Source organism: Betta splendens, chromosome 3 (genome assembly GCF_900634795.4).
Source record: "Betta splendens chromosome 3, fBetSpl5.4, whole genome shotgun sequence".
Lineage (NCBI taxonomy): Eukaryota > Metazoa > Chordata > Actinopteri > Anabantiformes > Osphronemidae > Betta > Betta splendens.
Window position 1 is genome coordinate 17,536,269 of NC_040883.2, and position 20,570 is coordinate 17,556,838.

The window sequence follows — 20,570 nt, forward strand, 5'->3', positions numbered from 1 at the left end:
AGCTACAAACAGATTCTCCACTGTCACGACACCTCAGAGACAACAGTGTAGATCCGCAGCAGTAAACAACACATTGGCAAAAGGGACCAAAATACCAACAGCCTAATCGCCCCTGTGAAACTGTTTGTGGATATTTGCTCTCAGCCCCATTCTTCTTCTACGTCAGTGGAACAGCGCCTGAATGGCTAAAGGAGCTCATAAACCTCCCGCGAAGCTGCAAGCAGAAAGACACCAGTCAGATTGATTTGAGATGCATTCAGGGTTTCTTCAGATTAAAAGTCTGCCTGTCACCAAATTTGAAGGGATGACAGGCGCCGGCTGGAAATCAGGAGCAGGAAACAGATTTGTTTTTTTATAAATATGCACAATTTATATCAGTCGTTGTAAAAGGGAGATACAATCCAACAACAGAATCTACCTTATACCTGTGCCGGCCCATTCGCACACACAAATCCATGGGCTGCGTGTTTGGTTGCGGCTGGCTGCTGCATCTACCTGTACAACGCCAACTACAGCACACACCAATCAGCGCTGAGCAGCCGTCCCACAATTCACAAGTCAAAACAGAGAGAAGATGGGAAATGCGGAGAGAACGACCGTAACGCCGTCAGAGGAAACCTCGGGGGCTCGTGGGGTCGACGCGCACACAAATCCAAGACAGGAGGAGAGAAAATCTCCAGTCTGCACGGGTTTCTGTCATGGGTAGAGCGATCGCAGGCACAATACGATATATATACGACACGGTATATTCTAAAACAATTAAACTAAATGAAAACCTGGGATATCACAGTATTATAACAGCTTGAGTGTTGCCATGAAGTCCAATGAACGCTCTGTAGAGATGAGGCTCAGCTCAAGACAAGGATGTGAAGCCACTTCTGAAGCTTTGATGGTTCCCACGAGCAGAGCAGCCTCAATAACGCTCAAATGGAGCAAGTGAGGCCCGGTCGGTCTGTGGAGCGGGTTCTGCAGTCGAGCTGAGCCAGCAGAGTGGGAGGAGCCTGGACACGGAGGCGAGCGAGGCCCAACGACCCGTCTACAGAGCGGGCACCACTCCAGGAACCCGCCACTAACAGGTCCGAGGCCAAGCAAAGCGGGAGCTGCTCGGCCCCAGTGACGTGAGGACGATGAGGAAGGAGAGAAGGATGAAGGTGAGCGTTGAGCGTGAGGGAGCGACGGAGGATCGGCTGGCAGGAACCAACAAGCCGCCTGAATCAGGGGGTGAGGAGCCCGTGGAGGCGTAACCAAGGAGACTCAGAGTGCGATTATGTCAACGAGCAGAGGTTATTGTTTGTGGAAGGACTTATTGCAGTTCCAGATACATGAACAACGTGCAGCGTCGGACACACACGTGACTCCATCAGCCGTTCTATCGCTTTTCCAGCATCGACCTCGAACAACAACAGGTCATTCACTCGGCCCTCGTGGTCGCATTACGTTACCGAGGCTTCCCCGACCTTCTCATTCACCGCAACAGTTCTGATTACAGAACTCACGAAGCCACGATTTATTGCATAAGACTACATTAACTTGTAGCTTGTAAACTGGAAAAAAGACCCTGTGGCTGCGCCGAAAGAGCCCAGACAGAGAGATAAAATATGACAGGATTGTTTAACATTTTCCTTCCATGTCATATCACCAATCTTTCTTGAGAGACAGTAAAACTGCTCGGTCTAAGTCAATTTTATAGTTGACTGATCACATAGTGTCTCTCCCTTCATCCTCAGATGGGCTTATCTGTGTTTATGTTTCCACGCCGTATCTCCTCACACTCGTCTCCGCGCAGCCGCTGGCGGGAGAGTAATGCGGCCGCGAGCGCCGTCAGCACAGACAACGGGACAGACAGAGGTTCGCTGCCATCCGGCATCTTGCCTCCGCTCCATGCAAAATCCAAGTTTTGTATTTTTAGTACATTCAACAAGCAGCTGGTTTGTTTGCACCATTGAGGAAACTGAGATAAAGTTCATAGGTTTACTTGTTTGAACCTATGTAAATTTCCCATCAGCCTGCAACATCTGTGCAGATCATACTTCACGTGATACAGGACTTTCATCTTTTCGGTTACATTGTAACACCGTCGTCCCACCGTCGTCGAGCTGAAAAGCACCTCCACGCTCACGACGCCGTGTCGATCCCTCCGTGGTTTATCGGCTGCCGGCGGCGCGATGGGTTAATTTATTTGACTAACAAGCCCCGTGGTCGGCCATGGCGCTTTGTGATTATCATCTGTCCTGTTACCGTAACAACACGCCCTCGGCGCCGGGCACGGCCATTAAAATTCTGCTCCTTCTCAGAGGGACTAATTTAGCCCTGTCACAAGGTTCTTTAGCAGCGGTGCAATGTCAGTGCAATTTAAATGTCAAAACAATACCTTCTCTGCTACTTCACGTCCGACGCTGTAATTATTTGCTCCAGAGTGGCAATAAAGACTCAATCTGACCCGATAAGAACCGACTTAATTGCAGCAGCATTTCTGGACAATATTAGCAGTTTTTATAAAGTTTCAAGACGACTCTGTTATTAGTCAGCTCAGAGTTGACTCCAAAGTTCCTTCAGTGTTGTCAGTAGGTTTTAGAAATGTTGCCCCCACGTTTTTACAACCCAAACGTGAGTGGAGTCCAGGCTACGAGGCAGAGAATAGCACATCGTGTACGGAATCCGAATCCCGAATCGGAAATTTCTCTGAGGGATTTATAATCTCGACAACAAATACAGCGTCAATCCTTAGACACTCAAACTGGCACGAGAAGATTAGACTTAACTTAATTAATCCCCAAATGCTAAACAGGCTCGACAATGACAGGTGACAGAAGGACACAACAGACAACCTACAGTATAAAAATAGAGAAAGAAGCACAAAGCCCTCACATTCCTGTGCGCCTCCAATTCCACCAGCGAGACGTTCAACAATACAGATCAAGCAAAGCTGACTCTGAAGTTGGACCCATATATAAATATAAAGGTTACACTAAGCTATGGTGACAAATCCTGCTTTGTATTATGAAATAGTGTTTTTCTATTAACTGTGAAAAATGTTGAACACATCCATTTTCCCAAACCTGTGTGTTTTGTGCAAGATCTTCTGTCTTATCAAACATGGAACGGAGCCCACACCTGCACCTCTAAGCAGAGGAGCAGGAATCGCGTCAGAAAACGTGGCCCATATATCAGAAAACAAGAAGGCGTCGCGTGTCGGTTTTACCGCGGTGCCTAAAAGTCCTTCTAAATCATCCGAGCGCCGAGCACCGTGGGCATCCGTGGGAGACCGGAGCCACTAAAAGCGCCGCCCGCTTCGGGAAGAAGGCATCAAACTATTCACACAGCATGAACCCAGGTAACAGATGTGCTGGAATGAGAATTCATCTTACTCCATAACACACACGCACCAAAAAAAAAAAAAAACACACACGTCGCCCGGTGCAATTCTCCAAAACGTCCGGGTGACGAATGTGGCGCGCAGCGTTCGGGTTCGCTCCATTCTGGACGGACGGAGAGCGCGGCGAGCGCCGAGCGGCGCCGCTAATCTTCACAACCTCTTCACACTTTTTCAGCTTGTGTCAACAGCGCTGTGAGTCAGTTAGCCATTCATATGCTGCCACAGATGGCCCCATCCCTCTTCCTCAGCTCGGCTGCTGACATGATTCATGGCGCTCTGCGTCTTGATTTAGGGTCTCTTTCATATTTCTTCTCACCCACAGCTGAGCAGCATTTCTCTAAGACTCCCCTGAGGCAGTGACCCTGGCTGCCTCCTGCCTGAGAAGGAAAAAGACTCCACTGGGTAAAACTTGACTGGACAGAATGCACACTCACACACACACACAGTGTATATTATGCACATAAGCTGACGTGAGCTCATATAGGAAGAGACAAACACGTCAAAGCCTCTGTGTTTCTCACACAAACACAAAATGTGCTACACAGTCAACAGCCAAATTATAAGCCAGGTTTAAGTGGGCAACCAAAACTGTGCAAATAAGCTGTGGCTCCTCGCCTCAAGGTCCCCGCTGACTCATTAACAAACGGCAAAATTGACCACTCTACCCTTCACTTTCCGCCGTTATTACTCCGCTCTTATTTCCCCTCCCGACGTCAAAGGAATGCGCGCTCCTAGAAATTAAAGCAGGAGCCACCAGAGATTTCCCCCCGCCTCCATCTCAGGTCCATGAGTTTGTATAATAATAAGCTCGCGTGCTTCGTTTCCATCACGAGTCAAAACGTTCCTCCAATTTAGTCTCGGTGGGCTTCGGATTGCCCTGTCAGAGAGGACTCTGCCCAAAGACTGTGCACACCACTTCCTTATCGCTACCAGTAAATTACCTCAGGATCAGATACAGGCTGCCAACTCGCACAAACTCCACTCAGCAGACACGGTGGACGATAGCAGCCGGAAAACCGGGAGGAAGAAGAGGAAAAAAGGCCAGACACGACAAGGGGAGGAGAGGAGCCCCGTGGAGAGAGTGTTTCAGCCGCTCAGAGGCCATCTGATGTTATCTAAAGATCATCTTCAGTGGCCGGCGCGCGCCGTTTTACACTCTACTTAACGACTGGAGTCAAGCACCTGTCAATCAAAACCTTCATAACCTGCAGTTACGGCAGTCTTTTATTTTTTCTTCCCGCGTGCAATGAAAGACAAGAAGATTCCCACTGAAGCCGAAACAAGCAACAAGTTGAGCGACTGAAGGAGGCTGAAGCAACAGCACTGGCTGTTTGTCGCATGTGTAGGAAGTCCATGCAGAATTTATCACTCTGCAGAAAAACGTCACAACTCTGACTCCGTCGATGCTTCGGTTCCAAGCTTTTTTTTGAAGAAGCGCTTTCAAGGTTCGCCCATCGGTCACATTAGACCTTTAAACCGATGAATGAGGAAACGGTCTGACTCCACTCAATGTGACGTCTTCTTAACATGTTGAATGATCACATATTAGAAACTAGAAACAACAAATGATTCATGGCCTGATTATTGAATCAGTCCATCAGACGCAGATGACAGAAATTACAAGAAATTACAACTACTTTCAACAACAGTGTGTTTTACATTTCACTACATTTCTAGAGCATAACAGAGGCTCTTGGACTGTATGGATGTTATTCAGACGGCTGTATCACACACCATATTTGTGCTTATGCTTCCTCCTGGTTTTACAATTGGTAAAAAACCTCCATCTCCGCTCTGGTCTGTTTGTTTGTTTGTTTGTTTGAAACACTGACCTTCTTACATGAAACAGATTCATATTTATTTAAATATCTCATCATAAATTATTGAAAGGTTAGGTTTGCTGCTAGTGCAGCGACCCAACTCCCAATTGGAGAACAATCAAAGTATATAAACACCAGTACACATTTTACATATTTAATCAGACTGATTTTTTTTTTTGTTCGTCTGTATCCTTTAACCTTCAGAACAACCAGTAAAAGTACTTTATTTGACCGAAACAAACAAAAGCACGCTAAAACAGGGATGTTTCTCAAACTCCATGATGGATTTGTCTTGAGGTGGCCGTGTCACATGCTCGGCGCCTTGTCCTGGTTCCTCAGGTGACATCAGGCGTGTGACTTTGTGGCTTCAGCGCCTCATCTGGACGCAGGAGCCGCCTCTTCACACGCGTCCGGGGCCGTCGGTGCAGCGGTGCACACGTGGCTCCGGCTCCTCTCGCAGCCCGGCGGGGAGCGGCGGCTCCGGCTCCGGCTCCGGCTCCAGCGCGGTGGAACCGAGCAGATGGTGAACGTACGCGGCGCTCATGCATGTCATCATCACCTTCATTAGCTGAAGGTGACATATGACATCATCTGGCTTGTGTGCATTATGGGGGCCAGAAAGAGTTGTTTGCTTCCTTTTCTTCTTTTTATTGCAGCATGGCTCAAGGTTGTTTATAGGCGGTATCGTGAGTAATAGCAACTCCCTCCGTCACACACACACACACACACACACACACACACACACACACACACACACACACACACACACACACACACACACACACACACACACACACACACACACACACACACACACACACACACACACACACACACACACACCTTCTGCCGACTACCTCCTCAAGCCTCCCCCTTTCTCACCACCTCCCAGCATTAAGGTAAATAAGGGCTTCCAGCAGAGAGCCAATGAGCACGGGCCACTGAGCAGAGATGCATGTTTGTGTTGCCTTCCTCCCAGGACCCTGCTCGTTTATCTTGGCTGTCAGGTAAAGGGCAGACTCAGAGAAGGTGAAACTTTTTTTTTTTTTTTTAATATGGCCGGCTTGGTTTCCATAGAAACTGCGGGACAACATTATAGGGACAATGATAAGAGAGCAGAGCCTGGTCTCCGGGCATCCTGCGGTTCGGCACATTGTTGTTGGAGGCATCTGTGTTTACGTCGGAGAAATGAAAGCTCTTATTTAGATTAATTCTCGCGGAGCCTCCAGACTCAGACCTTTTACTGCGGGAGGTGAGATTAATGAGGGCATATTCACACCTAGCTTCCAGCTTAGGTCAGGAGCTTAAAGGCAGGTTTCCACTTATAAAGAGGCGCTGAGACTTCTGAGGCTGCAAACTCCCCAGACAAGACAGAGAGGACCTGCAATGGCCGCCCACGCATTCTGGCTATTAAGATATTTGCAAATATTTTAAAGATGAGAGGCAGATTAACCGGCCTCAACCTTTTTTTTGCCAAGTCATAAATATTAAAACTCTGAGCAGCATGAAGTTTGCTTTCTAAACCTGCCAATAATCCAGAAGTGGAATTTCCACCCCCCCACAACTAAACGTAGACGAAGGGGAAACAAATTGCACAGGTAATGAAAACTTAATGACGACTACATTTTTCACTTTGTGGCAGTAAATGGGAGGCATGTTTGCTTAAGAAAAGGAGGAGGAAGATTAAGGAAACACAGGGTAGCACGTGCATTGTCAGAAGTCTGCAGCCGCGCGATAAGCCAAGACAATGATACACCGATATGAGGAGCCTTTGTCTCCAGCCATTATGCTGCCAGAGCCAAATTAAGTCTCTTCTGGAGCAGAACTCGACGAGGAGACGGTCCGCGCGCAGTCATAAAGTCAATATGAAATAACTCGCCCTTGATAAGACGGCACATGAGTCTAATTCATGTGCGGACATGAGCTACTGCAGCAAAGTGTTGAATTCAACATCAGCCGCTGAGCTTTTATTCTGTATTCATCCCCAATGTTATGATTGTCTCAGTAAAAATGAAAAAGCCTTGGGGGAATTCACCTCCAGCTCTCCATACGCACAGCCAAACAAGAAAATAAATATCAGGGGCTTTATTGTACATGTCTATTACTGAAATTGCTCTATTAGTCTGTTGTTTACTGGTGTGCAGTGCTGCGAGTGCACCGTGTAGGAACTGGGAGAAACAGCGTTTGTTATCAAAAAAATATTATGTCCTCGTGATTAAATCATAAGGTTCCACTTGTTTGTCAGCGCTTCCGAGTCATAAACAGTCTTTTATGACACAACAGAACCATCCCGCTCACACTGGGGTTCCTCAACAAACATGCGCCACCTCCCAACTCTTTGTTCCCTCGTTTTTATCCCCGCGGCCTCTGATTTATTCCGAGTTAAAGACGAGGAGAGCTCCGCGGGGCCCGAGCGTGTGCTTCATATCACACTGGGGGGGGGGTGTGTGCTCTGACAGCTCATCAGTGGACAATAAGGCCTTGGCTGTTAATGCGCCGCTACCTGGCACGCTGCAGGGTCACGGTCCGCTCCAGATGCTGGAGGCACACGTCCAAGCCGTGGCGGTGGAGAGCGGGCATCAAACACGCAACCGTGCACGCGATGCACCACCTGCAGCCAACGGCACCTACTGTAGCAACATCAGGAAGCAAATAAATGAAATCTCTCATTTCCACAGAGCTGGACTGAAAATGTATAGGTACTGAAGAACCATGCATAATTCAGGAACAGGGGAGCGCACGCACACACACACACACAGACACACACACACACACACGCACACACACACACACACACACACACACGCACACACACACACACACACACACACAGGTGCATATGAGAGGGACTTCTGAATTCAATTTAGCCAACCAGACGGAGTTCTTGATTCCGTCACTTGGGATAATCGTCAGGATGTGGGACTCTGACCAAGGCCCTGCGTCTAAACCCAGGCAGGATATAAGGTCATGTTGGAGTGGAACTCTAGCCATGCAGCACCCAGACCTCAAGTGCTCCAGTGGTTTTGTGGTTATCTGCAGTAGCCAGCTGTCGCAATAGAAGAGAAGGCTCTTGGAGATTCCCCTCTCCTCTCATCTTTCTCACCTCCCTCTCTCTCCGTCAAAACTGTCAGCCGAGCCTCCCCGTCGGTGTCCTTCCCTCCTTTGCCTAATTTAAGGACTCGTGCATTTGTGAGTTCCTGTTTGTCCCTGGTTTTTAGTGTTAGGCTCAACAGCTTGAATGACTCAAAGAAGAAGTGCTGCTTTGAAAAGGGCCTGGGTCCAAGGAAGAGAGAGGGAAAAACACCAGCGATGCTTTTCTAAACCTGCACCACAGTTATTTCATGGGAAGGTAGGAAATGTGTCTCTTACTTTCTCACATGAGAATGACTAAGAGGACAGCTATGAATAATGTATTCCACAGTGAATGTTTAAAAGGTTATTTCTTTCCGTTAAAAATTAGGTCAGTTCACGGCTGCAAATGAACGCAGCGGGAGTAGAGGAGACTTCACGTGCCGCACGGCGGCTGTTTATCACTCGAATTCTGTTTCGTGCCTGTCAGCGTCAGGCGCTACACAGATACGAGCCGCCGCTCTGCAGCATGCATCAGCGAGACTAATGCGGGGAGGCAGCGGAGTCGGGGCGGACGGGAGGAATACAAAGTGCAGAGCGCCACCTGCTGGAAGAGGCCGGCCACGACGGGCGGTCAAACGGGCCCGGAGCCCAGGCCTTTGGATTTATGGCCGCCGCACTCACACTCACCGCGCTCATTCTATTGAATGCATCATTACCGGTTTACCAGCGGGTTATTAATGAATAAATAAAGACAGAGACTGACTGCATGAATGTGTGTGACTGAAAAACAGCCAGGTGTGAGGCTCCGCTTAGTTCAGGCAGCACATCTGGAAAAGGCTGGGCTGTGTTTACATGCAAAATGGGTTTATTACCTTAGAAGTCAGGGTTATTTTTACCAGCGAATAGAAGCATAGTGAGGTCCTCCTCAGTGTTATGTTACATGAGTCCTGATTTTTCTTTCTGCAGATAACTGTTACCATAATGAACATTTAAATAAAACCTAGAAATAGATTATTGATATAAAGAATCCAGGTCACCTTTAGAGGCTGTCCTTGCTCTGTATCACTGTGACGCACGTTGGCCTCTGATGAAGCGCAGCCCCGACAACTCGCAAATGAGGAGATACGTTGATGAGCAGGCCGGGTAATCTAAGCCCCTCGATGCTCCTTCAGTGGATTCCCATTAGCAGAGCTTAAATACCGTCATTTGACTTAAGCCACAGCAAATCACCTGAGCGTCACGTTCAGCGAGAGCGAGGCTAAATGCTGAAACAGGCAAACATGGACGCGGTCGTGGACGCCACCGGCCAACGGCTACAGGATCAATGCCTCCCACTGCTTAACTGGCCGCCCAGGACGGAGCACCCGCTGTATAACTCCAGCGGTCTCATTTCCATGAGCGACCTCCTCGGGATCAAGCGGGCAGAGAGAAAAGCAGCGCAGAGGTCATAGGTCAGCGCTCAGAAAGCCTCTCCAGCATGGAGAGTGGGCCCATTACATGAAAGGCCACTCTCCAATCTGCCTGCACGTCTTCAAGCATCCTCTGGCTTCACTCTGCAGCGTTCACCGGGCAGCACTCGCCCCCTCCGTGTTAAATTCCAACAGCATGCAAGGTCAGTTGCCTTATTATCGTAAAAATAAAAAACCTGTTGTACGCAATTAGAAAAAGGCACTTTGAAAGTATAAACACACAGCCAAACACCTGGTGTGTGTTGGCAGCCGTGAAACAGACTGCAGGTGGGGATGAATTAAAGCAAGTCTACACTGGAGGAGGTAATCATGAATAAAACATCACACTCTGGTACTTGTTGAGGCTGTAGCTTTTTAGCACCGCTATAACTCCTGGTTGTTGTCTCCCATTGGCAGGGGGGACGGGAAAATAAGGCTTTTTATGATAAAATACATTCCAAAATAGAGTTAGCTGCGTCGCAATGCACACGTAGAAGTTTTGCAGATCAGCTGTCAAACCGAATTAAGCGCGCGGCGGCGAGGGAACGAGGATCCCTGTAATCTCTTCCCACGACTAATGCAACTTTGTCTTTGTCAGTCAGTCCCAGCCAACAGGGGAACGGAGAAAGATGGCGGCTGGAACCAGCGCCGCGTCATTCGTTTTCCACGTCGCAACTGCCACGCTAGTGCTGTGTGTGTGTGTGTGTGCGCGCGTGTGTGCGCGCGTGTGTGCGTGTGTGTGTGTGCGTGTGTGTGTGTGTGTGTGTGTGTGTGTGTGCGTGTGTGTGTGTGTGTGTGTGTGTGTGTGTGTGTGTGTGTGTCAGACAGAGGGGGGGGGGGGGGGGGGGGGGGGGCTCATGGCAACCTGCCATTTCCTCAGTGTGTCTGTATCCATGACGGATGGAGAAAGCATGTGGGAACGCGTTAACCTTTCTTCCTGGACGAGGACGGCTTCTCCAGCGACGAACTTCCACGCTTTGAAGGATGTTTCACTGTTAATAGTTATCTCCCGTTGTCTAGCGACATAAATCACACAAACACTTGAATGCAGCGCGACAAACAAACCCCACGCCTGCCCACACACTGGGACCGGGTGAGGGTTCATCACTAGAGTTCTGAAGCACAGAAGATCTGAAAAAGGCAATGGATTTGCTATGATCAACATTTATCACTGATCGTTTTGTCTGTGAACGAGGTCACTTCCAGCGTTGACCTCTGCGTTTCCTTACAGCTCCACGGAGCATGTCAACGTCCCTCAGCTAAGCTTTATTTCCAATAATTTCCCTATTCCTCCAGTCGGGGTTATTCTCAGCTGCAGCAGGCATCCGTTTTAAGACTAAAAAAACAAGCTGTGTTAACCACACTGTACTGTACGCCACCTGCTCGGCACCAACAGCAACAATTTGCGAGTTTCACTGGTGAACGAGGTGGTGGAGCAATTAAAATGCTGGAAAACCAAAAATATCCAGGAATAAGTGATGAGTAGCGAAATCAGATATGGATCAAAGCAAATCCAAGCTAATATGGCTACACATTTGATGTCTGTCAAAATACATTATGGTATCTGTCAATTCTGATGTGGTTTAAAACAAGAATTCAAAATATGGTGAAATAAGGTTTAAGGAAATAACTTGAGAAAAACAAGAGATATTTCTGGTGGGATCCAAACTATACTGGAGGGATGATGTGCATAACAAACACAAAGGACATCCTCTAGTATCCTGAAGCAAACCTGACAGAATCTGTGATCGCTCTGCAGGTCGCGTAAACTGCTCCGTCGCATTATTTCCCGCTCTCGCTGTGAGCGCAATAACAACGCAGCAACCTGCTCGCAGCCTCAGGTCAGCGCCGGTCGGTCTGTGAGGGATCGTTTCAGGTGAAATTAGCTGTCACCACACATGACAAAACTGTTAATAAGCCATAAGACTAATCAGAAAATGTTATCTCTAACTCCTTTAACACCCCCCCACCCCCTCATCCCTCCATCCCTCCAGTGCGGGAGCGCGAGTGAGGGACAAAACCAGGACACGGAGCAGGACAGAGACAGTGGAGGAATGTGTTTACCAAAGCGGCCCCGGAACGAAGCCCCATCACAGCCATTCACACAGACGTCTGGATCAAAGCTGCTCGTGCTCCTGCGCCCAGATCTTATCTGATTGTTCTTTATCTTTTTGTTTACCGGGGACCCAGATGAGGACGTGCGTTAAATCGCCCTCAAATCTCAAAAGCTTCTTCGCCCCCCACCCACACACACATCATTTTTATTAAATAAAAGCAAAGCCCTGATGCGCTTCACTACATCTTTGGACCATAAAACAATCAGCCTGTATAAAAGAGACGTTATAAATAGCATCGGCACAAGCTTCAATGTACAGCGTCGCTCACACACACACACACACACACACACACACACACACACACACACACACACACACACACACACACACACACACACACACACACACACTGACTGGACCAATCGTTTAAGGTCTCCGAGGCCCCGATAAGCTTCTGTAAATCAGCTGCCATCCAGCAGCGAGTTTTATTCCCCTCTCTCTCTATGGATGCCGGGTTATGACCTGTAGGCAGGAGGTTATTTATTGCCTTTGTCTCAGCTCATGTCGACTTCCAGGCACTCGTCTATGGTTCTAGCAGAAGGCTGAAGGCAGCGCTGGGCTGGAGATCTGCAGGAAGCTGCTAAGCTGCAGGGACACGGCTCCATAGTTCTCTGAGAACCACTGCTCCAACATCTGCAATGCCTGTTTCAGGAGCGTTTCGCCTTTAAGGTAAAATAAAACATAGTCAGTGGCCCTGAGATGAATGAGTTAGGAAAGGAGGATTAAAGTGGTTCTCAAAAGCATTTCTACTCAAAGAGTGGAGAAGTTTTGGGTTGGGAACGTTTTGAGAAAAAACAGCAGATAAAACTAGAAAATTGTCGCTGCCAGAACGAAGCTTAACCTTGATGCTCCGGCTCCACAGCGATGCCGATGTTGATGAGCATCACCCAGCGAACGCATTCATTCCACGAATTCTGGGCATTTCTGCGGTTGCTACGAAGTGTATGAGCGACCTTCTCCCCCCCTCCTTTTTCTCACCTACACACAGCAGCTATAAAAACGTGGCTGAGGCTGTCATCTCTGACAACAGAGCATCTAACCCAAACTGGGAGCGCCGCCGTTTAAAATACGGGCCCTCCTGCCGTCCCTGCAGAGCCGACACCGGCCGACGGGTAAAAGGAGCAGGCTCAGACGCAGGACGGACGAGCCGGTCCCTGTCCGCTGACAGCTCGGCTAAGATCGAGAGCTGTGACGTACTGGAGACAAGGCCACTGGGAGCTACGGCCAAAGAGCCCAGTTTGGACACGGCTCCATGTCACACGCTCTCATTGGGCCAGAGCCGTGTCAAAAGTATTCTGATTTTTAGCACTAACTAAAGTTAAATTGTTTAAATGATCTTCCACCGTAGTTTAACAGGTTTAGGCAGAGCCCATGGGCTCAAATGTGCAAATGCTGCACAAACAGGTTCAAGTAAATCTGTGTATGACATTTAAAATATTGCAATCCTCCTTGTTTTGTCGTTTAAACTTGATATCTGGATTGAATATCGATAACTTAGAAAAAGAAACAATAGAAATTGATAAGTGGAAGAACAAACAATAATAATACTACAGAACACGTTTTATGTCTCTGCAGTGCAACAAGGTTGACTCAGATTACACTCATCTGTCAGCGTACATTCAATAAGAACAAACCTTTTTACGAGGTCGGTGCCGTTCCAGCAGCTGAGCCCGTCACTGGAGGTCAGCTCACTGACACACAGCTGATCGGCCAGGCCGCCGTAGAAGGTGCGGTAGTGACGCAGGCTGTTCAGGAAGTCCCTGAAAGCGCAGCAGCAACTTATTGAGGACGCGTTCCGCATATTAATTAAACGACGATTCTTCTCACGCACGCACCTCCTCCTGACAGCGAGCGAGTCCCCCGGCGCCCGGACGGGGGCTCTGAGGGGGATGGAGTCCCTGCCGCCGCCGCTGCCACCGCCGCGCTGGATGCTGACTGACAGGGCAGGTTTTCTGCTTGGAGGGCCGCACAGTTTGTGCACCTATTACCAAACGAGACAAGACACAAATTTGGCTGGAAGCACCGAAGGGAGGATCGAGTGGCGCTGAAGTGGGCCGTGCATGACAAATGGGTCTTATTTTAGACGGGTGGGTGACAGATGTTCATATTAGGATCGTTAGTGCAGCCGAGCTTGTCGTCTTCGGTTTCGGGATGCAGCCTGTTGAGCAGCAGTCCCACTGGACCGCCACTAGATGGCGCTGTGGCGTCTCACAGCAGGCGCAGGACAAACGGTGTAGAGCATTTATTTAGAGACAAATGACATTTGAGGCGGAGAGACGTTATGAATGACTCTAATCCTGATGAGTAGCTGCTGTCACAGTGGACTTGGGCTCTTCCTCTGGCATATTGTACCAACATGAATGTATTTCTGGAGATTTGGCCTGTTTCTGTTTGGGGGCATGTGCACTTTCACAATTTATCTCTGGCCTATTCTCCACGTACCTGTGTGACATTGAGCTAGCTGTAATTCTCTCTCTCCTATGCGATATTATTCAACCACCCTAATTGATCCGTCCCTCGGGTGATCTGACCTGTGCTGAGAGCTGAGGGCCGTTCCTCTGAGCATGTCTGATGGCGTCGCGCAGCAGCGTGTGAACTCCCAGCAGCACTTGCTCCAGATCCTGGGGCCCCTGCATCCTCGCCGACAGGCCCTCCAGCGAGTGCACAAACTCCCTCCAGTGGGCGTCGATCTCAGCCATGCTGGCCAAGCAGCCGCGCATCACGTTGAGGCAGTACCCCATGCAGGGCTTGGACTGGGTTAAGCCCTGGGAGAGAAATTATTTTTCGGTGAAGGCTTTCATTAATTCAGATCGATCAACCCGCTCGGGAGCCATGCATCCATACCTGACAGTGAGGACAGTAATGCATCTTGAGCAGGGCCCGTCTGCACTCGCGGCTCAGCTGTAAGTGGTCCGTGGTGTTGATGACCTCGATGCCGAGGTGCAGGGCCTGAATGAGAAGCTTCCCAGAGACCCCAGAGCGGGAGATCTGATCAGCCAGGAACCCGGGCGCCGCTCCAAAGGGCCTCAGCTCGCGGCTCGACGACCTCACGCACTCGGCGTGGCCTGGCGACGCGTCGCTCAGCCCCGGGTTGATGAGGCGGCTGTAGACCAGCGGGAAGAGAGCGTCGAAGAACCGCTGCACGACGTCGTCCACGCTGAGCTCCGAGCCCAGCAGGAAGAGCCCGATGTCGGTCAGCAGCTCCCGCACGGGGCCCGCGGCCTGGTCCGCCATGCTGCGGTACGAGTCCTGGAGGAGGGCATTAGTGTGGTTCTCAGCCTGTCTCATCAGAACCTCAAAGATCTCTGTGGGAGAAACAGCAGGGGGGGAAAAGACAAAGCGAGATTACAGAGGGACACATTAGCATCTATATGATCAGAGAACTGTCGCAACTACTTGAAGAGAGACAGATAAGATGAAACTAAAGCATAAATATTCTGTAAGTTGCACTGATGATGCTGGAACTGGAATTAATGCAGCTTTAATATTAACAGTATAGACTTAGAGGAGAGGGTGAGAAGACGGAGGCTTCAGACAGCACAGCAGGACGCCGCCGCCCCCCGCTGCTTTGTAGACGGGGAGTAGAGTGTGTGCAGAGACATTTTTATCTCCAAATCAAAGCTGAGCCGACAAAGGAAAACAGGAGGTTATAATTCATCGGCCTGGAGACCCCTGTGATAAAACACAGGTTTTTAACTGAGGTTGACCACATCAAGGCCGCGCGAGGAGACAGGGAAAAAGAGGAACGTGACAGAGGTCGACGCGCTGAAATGAAAGAAAAGAAAGGTTAAGAGTGAGGTAGGACGGTGAAAAGGAGCTTTAGGAATGAATCCCTCAGCGGATATTAACCCGCCGTCGGTCCCGTCTGCATACGGAGCAGTGGGTTTGTGGTTTTAGGATGTTAAGCTTGAAAAACAAGACAAACCTGCAGAGCTACTAGCTGCCAACGAACTGTGTCGAAAATGTATCAATGTGTCTTTAAAAACAGAAAACAAGCACATGTGCAGCTCAGTGTTGTTGCTTAACATGACGTGTAATGATTTCAGTCTTCGTGTGGTCAAAGTCTCAGCTCTGTGTAGGTCCAGAACTGTGTTCCCATTAAAAACACTAGGAGACATCAGTCCAGTGGCCCAGCAGTGAAGCCACTCTGCCCCGTTTCAACACTCCTCTAGTTCACAAGAGGTCAAAATGTTTTCACATTCATGGGGAAAAAACCTCTGAACGAGAAAAAAAGTCTCAGCAGTGCAACATGTTCACCTTTATTCTTTTGTCTTTTTTCTCCGCTAATACCTCGACCAGGGCCATTTTCACATCATGTGCTTGTCATGCGGTGTCGGCAGGAGTCAGGGCGAACGCCTGGAGCCATGGGGGCTTAACCAGTCGGGTGCTGGGCAGCGTGCGCTTATGTGGAGAGGCTGAGCGGGGCCCCCTGGGGGGGGGGGGGGGGGGGGGGGGGCTGAGGGGGGTGAGGACAGGAGCCTCTAGGGAGACGAGGGGAATGAGGCCACAGGTCTTCTGTCATGTTACACAGACCTGATGAGCCCAACAGGACGCCAGCGTCAAAGATGCGTGCGTGTGTGTGTGTGTGTGTGTGTGTGTGTGTGTGTGTGTGTGTCTCTGAGAGAAGAAAGCTGGGCCTCCTCCTCCACAGCGAAGGCTTTGGATGCCAGAGAGACACAGGGAAAACAGCAGGCAGGACAATGTGTAGTGAATAGTAACGAGTAGAGGCACCTGATGTGTTGGTGAAGCGCAGGTACAGGCGACTGCAGCAGGTGCATGAAGCTGAGCACGCAGAGTGATGCAGGGCACCACAGTGACTTCAGCAGGAGGGTAACTCATTAGATTGTGGCGCTAAATGAAGAAATGAAGCCAGTAAACAACTTTATGTGCAGGTCTGCCGGACCAGGTCTGCACGTTAGAAGGCCCTCGCCAGCCTGGCACCGGCGAGGAGTCATGTTTGACCAAAGGCAGAGTGTGAAGCAGCGTCTCTCACTCGGGGGCCCAGACTTGAGGCCAGGCTTCTGGGCCGGCCCGAGGACAGAACCAGGAGGGAGAAAAGTTGCAAAGGAGGAGGGACATAAATATTCAAACTCATCTCAGCCCGTTGGAAAACTCTACTTTCATGCTGATAATGGATTGGGAGTGAGGCCAGCAGGTACTGTGTGTGTGATCGGGTATTAAATGAGCTGTTGCCTTCAGGGTCGTCTGTAGAGGTTTGTTTGTGCACGCCAGCCGTCCTGTCAGCACAGAGGACGAGTTGGTGACTGGAGTTCCTCTGTCAGCAAAGATGGAGGACGGAGCCATGAAGTGGGCAGCACAGCTCCGTTACCGTGTCAACAAGACTTCAGGCGGACGCGGGAAGTGCTGCGTTTGATGTCAGCGCTGAAGGTCTGGCTGATTTGATACATTTGTGATCATTTCACCGTACAAGCAAATGAATGCAGACTCAACATTAATGATAGACTGAATGACTGATGCAGAAGATTTAGCTCTTTGTGACAAACTCACAGCTGTTGATCTCCCAGATAAGATGAGGAAAAAAGAGTCAGAGCAAATAAATGTGAATGTTCCTGCTTTTAAATGTTTGCAATGTCAACTTTGTGAAGTTAAGTCGATTCTACTGTCCTCAAGTTGTCATAAAGTTTAGTTAACTGCGGTTTACTACGTCCTTTAATATTTCATACGATAAGAAATACACCTAATACATATTTAAAGAGGACTGACGGGACCTCTGGAAGGGCTTTTGCTGGAGCATCCCTGTTTGGAGCGTTAATGACCCAGCTGATAAGATGAGAGCCTTTCTGGCAGCGGGAGCAGTGAGGAGAGTCTGAGCCAGCGTGAATGAAAATCCTCCTGTGCTGTGGCCTGGGTTCATACACAGAGGGTCTGGTGGACTTGAATTAACTAAAGCAGCTGGTGGCTACTGTCAGGACCCACTAGAGTTAAACAGAGTTTACCAGTTGTTTAGTATGCTGTCTGTACAGCACTGGAATTTTAAAAAATGTTTTTATTAGCTTTTTTTGATGAGTTTAGATTTAGCCTTGAGATGTGCTGTAGATAAAAGTGTCAAAACAGCAGCAACAGTCAGTTTTGACTAAAACTAAACTAAATTACAAAATAAAGTGTATATAAAATGTATGGACAGAAACTGAGCCACGTGTACAGTAGTTAGAATATTTAGATGGCTTAAGGATTAGGTACGAAATGGAAGTGCTCAGTGCCCCTTTCCACCAGCAGAGGGAGACATTTGTCCTCTTAAAATGAATGAGAGCGCGAGCTGGTCACAGCCTGATAAACAGATCACATGCAGACTCCTGACCACCATCCGAAAGCAAACAGGGCAGAAACGTTCCAACCTGAACGGTGGTAAACTCTCCAGCTCCAACCACAAAAGGCAGGTTTAGTGGCACAGATGTACCCTCCTGTGTTCACGCTCCTAAAACCAATCAAACACTTGAACATATGTCAAACGCAGCTCAGATATTACACTTGTATAAGTCAAAAGGAGAAAGAAAGAGAAATTAGCTGAAATAAGTGTAACAGTGAAGGTGCAGCAGGCACTGATGACGGATGTGTGTATTCATAGCCACCAAAAATGAGTCAGCTGGATGGGAAAAAAAAGAAGCTCTGCAGTTCAACCCCCTTTAAATCAGACAAAAGACCAGAGGCTCCTCTGACCCACAGAATAAGCAGCAGCGTGGCAGATCCAGTAAATAGACCGATCCTATCAGCATCAGCTGTTTTGTTCGGAGCTCCCAGCGTTTCCAGGTAGAGAGGCAGCTGCGGCCGACATTGATCGAGCAACGCAGGGATGGCTTTTATTAAGGCGAGTCATCCGCTCTGAATGGCGGCGACCACAACAGAGGAGCCGGCGGCATCTGATAGGCTGCAGAAAGGCCATTCAGCATCGAGAGGATGAGTCAGTGGCTCCGCGGGTTCGGCTCAGCTTTTTAACAAGACAAATAAGAAACAGAAAAGGTCAAACGCAGCAAACAAACTTTTGATTCCGTAGAATTTGGCTCTAACGCCCTCGTTCCAGAAATACCCGCTGAGAAATTGAGTCCATTTAAATACAGGCCCGCGCTCATGAGCTGCAGGCTGGGCCGGTCCGGGAGAGTTACCCAGAAAACTAGCAGACTCTTAAGCTGCTGTAAAAATAAACCTGTCCATAATCTTTTTCCGTTTTACAGCGTTAATGCCCTTATTCACCAAGAATCCACTGAATGCAGGGACATGATAAGAGTTTTTATCCAAAGCCTTATTTCCGCTCCTCCTCCGTGACAAATCCTCCAACCGGCGTGTGAGCACGTGAAGGGGAGCACGCAGGTGCGCGGGCGCGTGACGAGCGCGGAGCCGAGGTCGCGTTCCACAGACGCGTGGGGCCACGTCTCAGATGAGCCGGCTGCTTGGAGATCAACGCGGAGGCCGAGGGGAGAGGAAACGAGGAAACGAGGAAATGAGGAAACGAGGGCAAGGACGCGGAGAGTGATTCCTGGTTGCCGTCATTAGACACACGCACACACACACAAAGTCACGCTCACACACACACACACACACACGCTCACACACACACCCTGGCCGTCCCGATTCAGCTTGAGATTGAGGGACAGCACAAAGTGTTATTCAGTGAGCATGAAAGAGCTCAGTGTACCTGGCTGCTCTGATCTCAACTAACCATCCAGCAAAACGCGACCTTTTATGCGTGTTTACGTGCACGAGGACAAGTTCAAGCATGTTTGCATGAGGACAAGTACACAGAGAGCAAATCGGAGCGTTCCATCCCGCTTCTCTACGTTCTGGATTCTCCATTTGCCCCGTTTTTAACTTGGGCGACCACAAGCAGCCGCGGGTCGACCACCGCGACCCGCAGACGCTGAAAAGCCCCAGGATGTTTTCTTTTTCCTTCTGTCTTCAGCTGCAAGAAAGGGGGCATTGTTTCAAAAGTGAAACCAGTCGCCTGCTCGAAGGTGTTAGAGAATTACGCTCGGGCGCAGGAGGAGGAAGGAGGCGAAGACACGTGTGAGGGGAGAGGAAAGACGAAGAATAAACGAGAATAACGACAAAAGGAAAGCAAAGAAATGAAATTAGGGGGAGAAAAGATGAGAGCGGAGAGAGAAAGAGGAAAGAGATGAGAACATAGGAGGGAGGAAAGGGAAGGAGATCTGAGGCACATTAAGACTGTGAGTCATTTTAATCTATTTTGCCTGGAGTCAGGCTCAGCTACCATCAGCCTCTATCTCTGTGTACTTCCTCCTTCACATCAATAAACACGCTCCTCCTCACATGCATCACAGCTAGCACACTCCTATTTACTCAGAGGTTAATCAGCCGTCCTAGCATAAATCTGACATCACCCGTCTCGACTACAACCAATGGTGGTTTGCCGTCATCTATGCATCTACCTTTCTTCCCCTCTGCTTCTTCCTCTTTTTGGCTCCACGAGGCTTAAAAGTCAATATTTGAGGATCCCTCAGCCCTGGAACACTTCAAAGAGCTCAGAGCTCTGCTGCGAACACGGCCTTTAATATGCTGTTCAGGAAAAGAAGCAGAGAAGGGTCAATAACGCGGGACACAAGTGCTGCTTGTCTGTGTGTGTGTGTGTGTGTGTGTGTGTGTGTGTGTGTGTGTGTGTGTGTGTGTGTGTGTGTGTGTGTGTGTGTGTGTGTGTGTGTGTGTGTGTGTGTGTGTGTGGGGCACATATAGGTCAAATATCCCTTCATACATGCTAGACATGCAG

General features: G+C 49.1%; 1 protein-coding gene across 3 annotated transcripts in view; it reads right to left on the reverse strand.

Moving 5' to 3' along the window:
- gpc5a (glypican 5a) overlaps positions 1-20,570 on the reverse strand; it is a 77,929-nt gene that overhangs the window by 48,219 nt on the left and 9,140 nt on the right. For all 3 annotated transcript variants that reach the window (XR_003785395.3, XM_029145006.3, XM_055507450.1), the window contains exons 3-6: positions 14,678-15,138; positions 14,365-14,598; positions 13,669-13,814; positions 13,468-13,593 (exon numbers count right to left, since the gene is read on the reverse strand). Coding sequence is in view for 2 of the 3 variants with exons in the window: in XM_029145006.3 (XP_029000839.1) it covers positions 13,468-13,593; positions 13,669-13,814; positions 14,365-14,598; positions 14,678-15,138 (967 nt within the window). In the remaining variant the exon portion in view is untranslated. The remainder of the gene's footprint in view (positions 1-13,467; positions 13,594-13,668; positions 13,815-14,364; positions 14,599-14,677; positions 15,139-20,570) is intronic.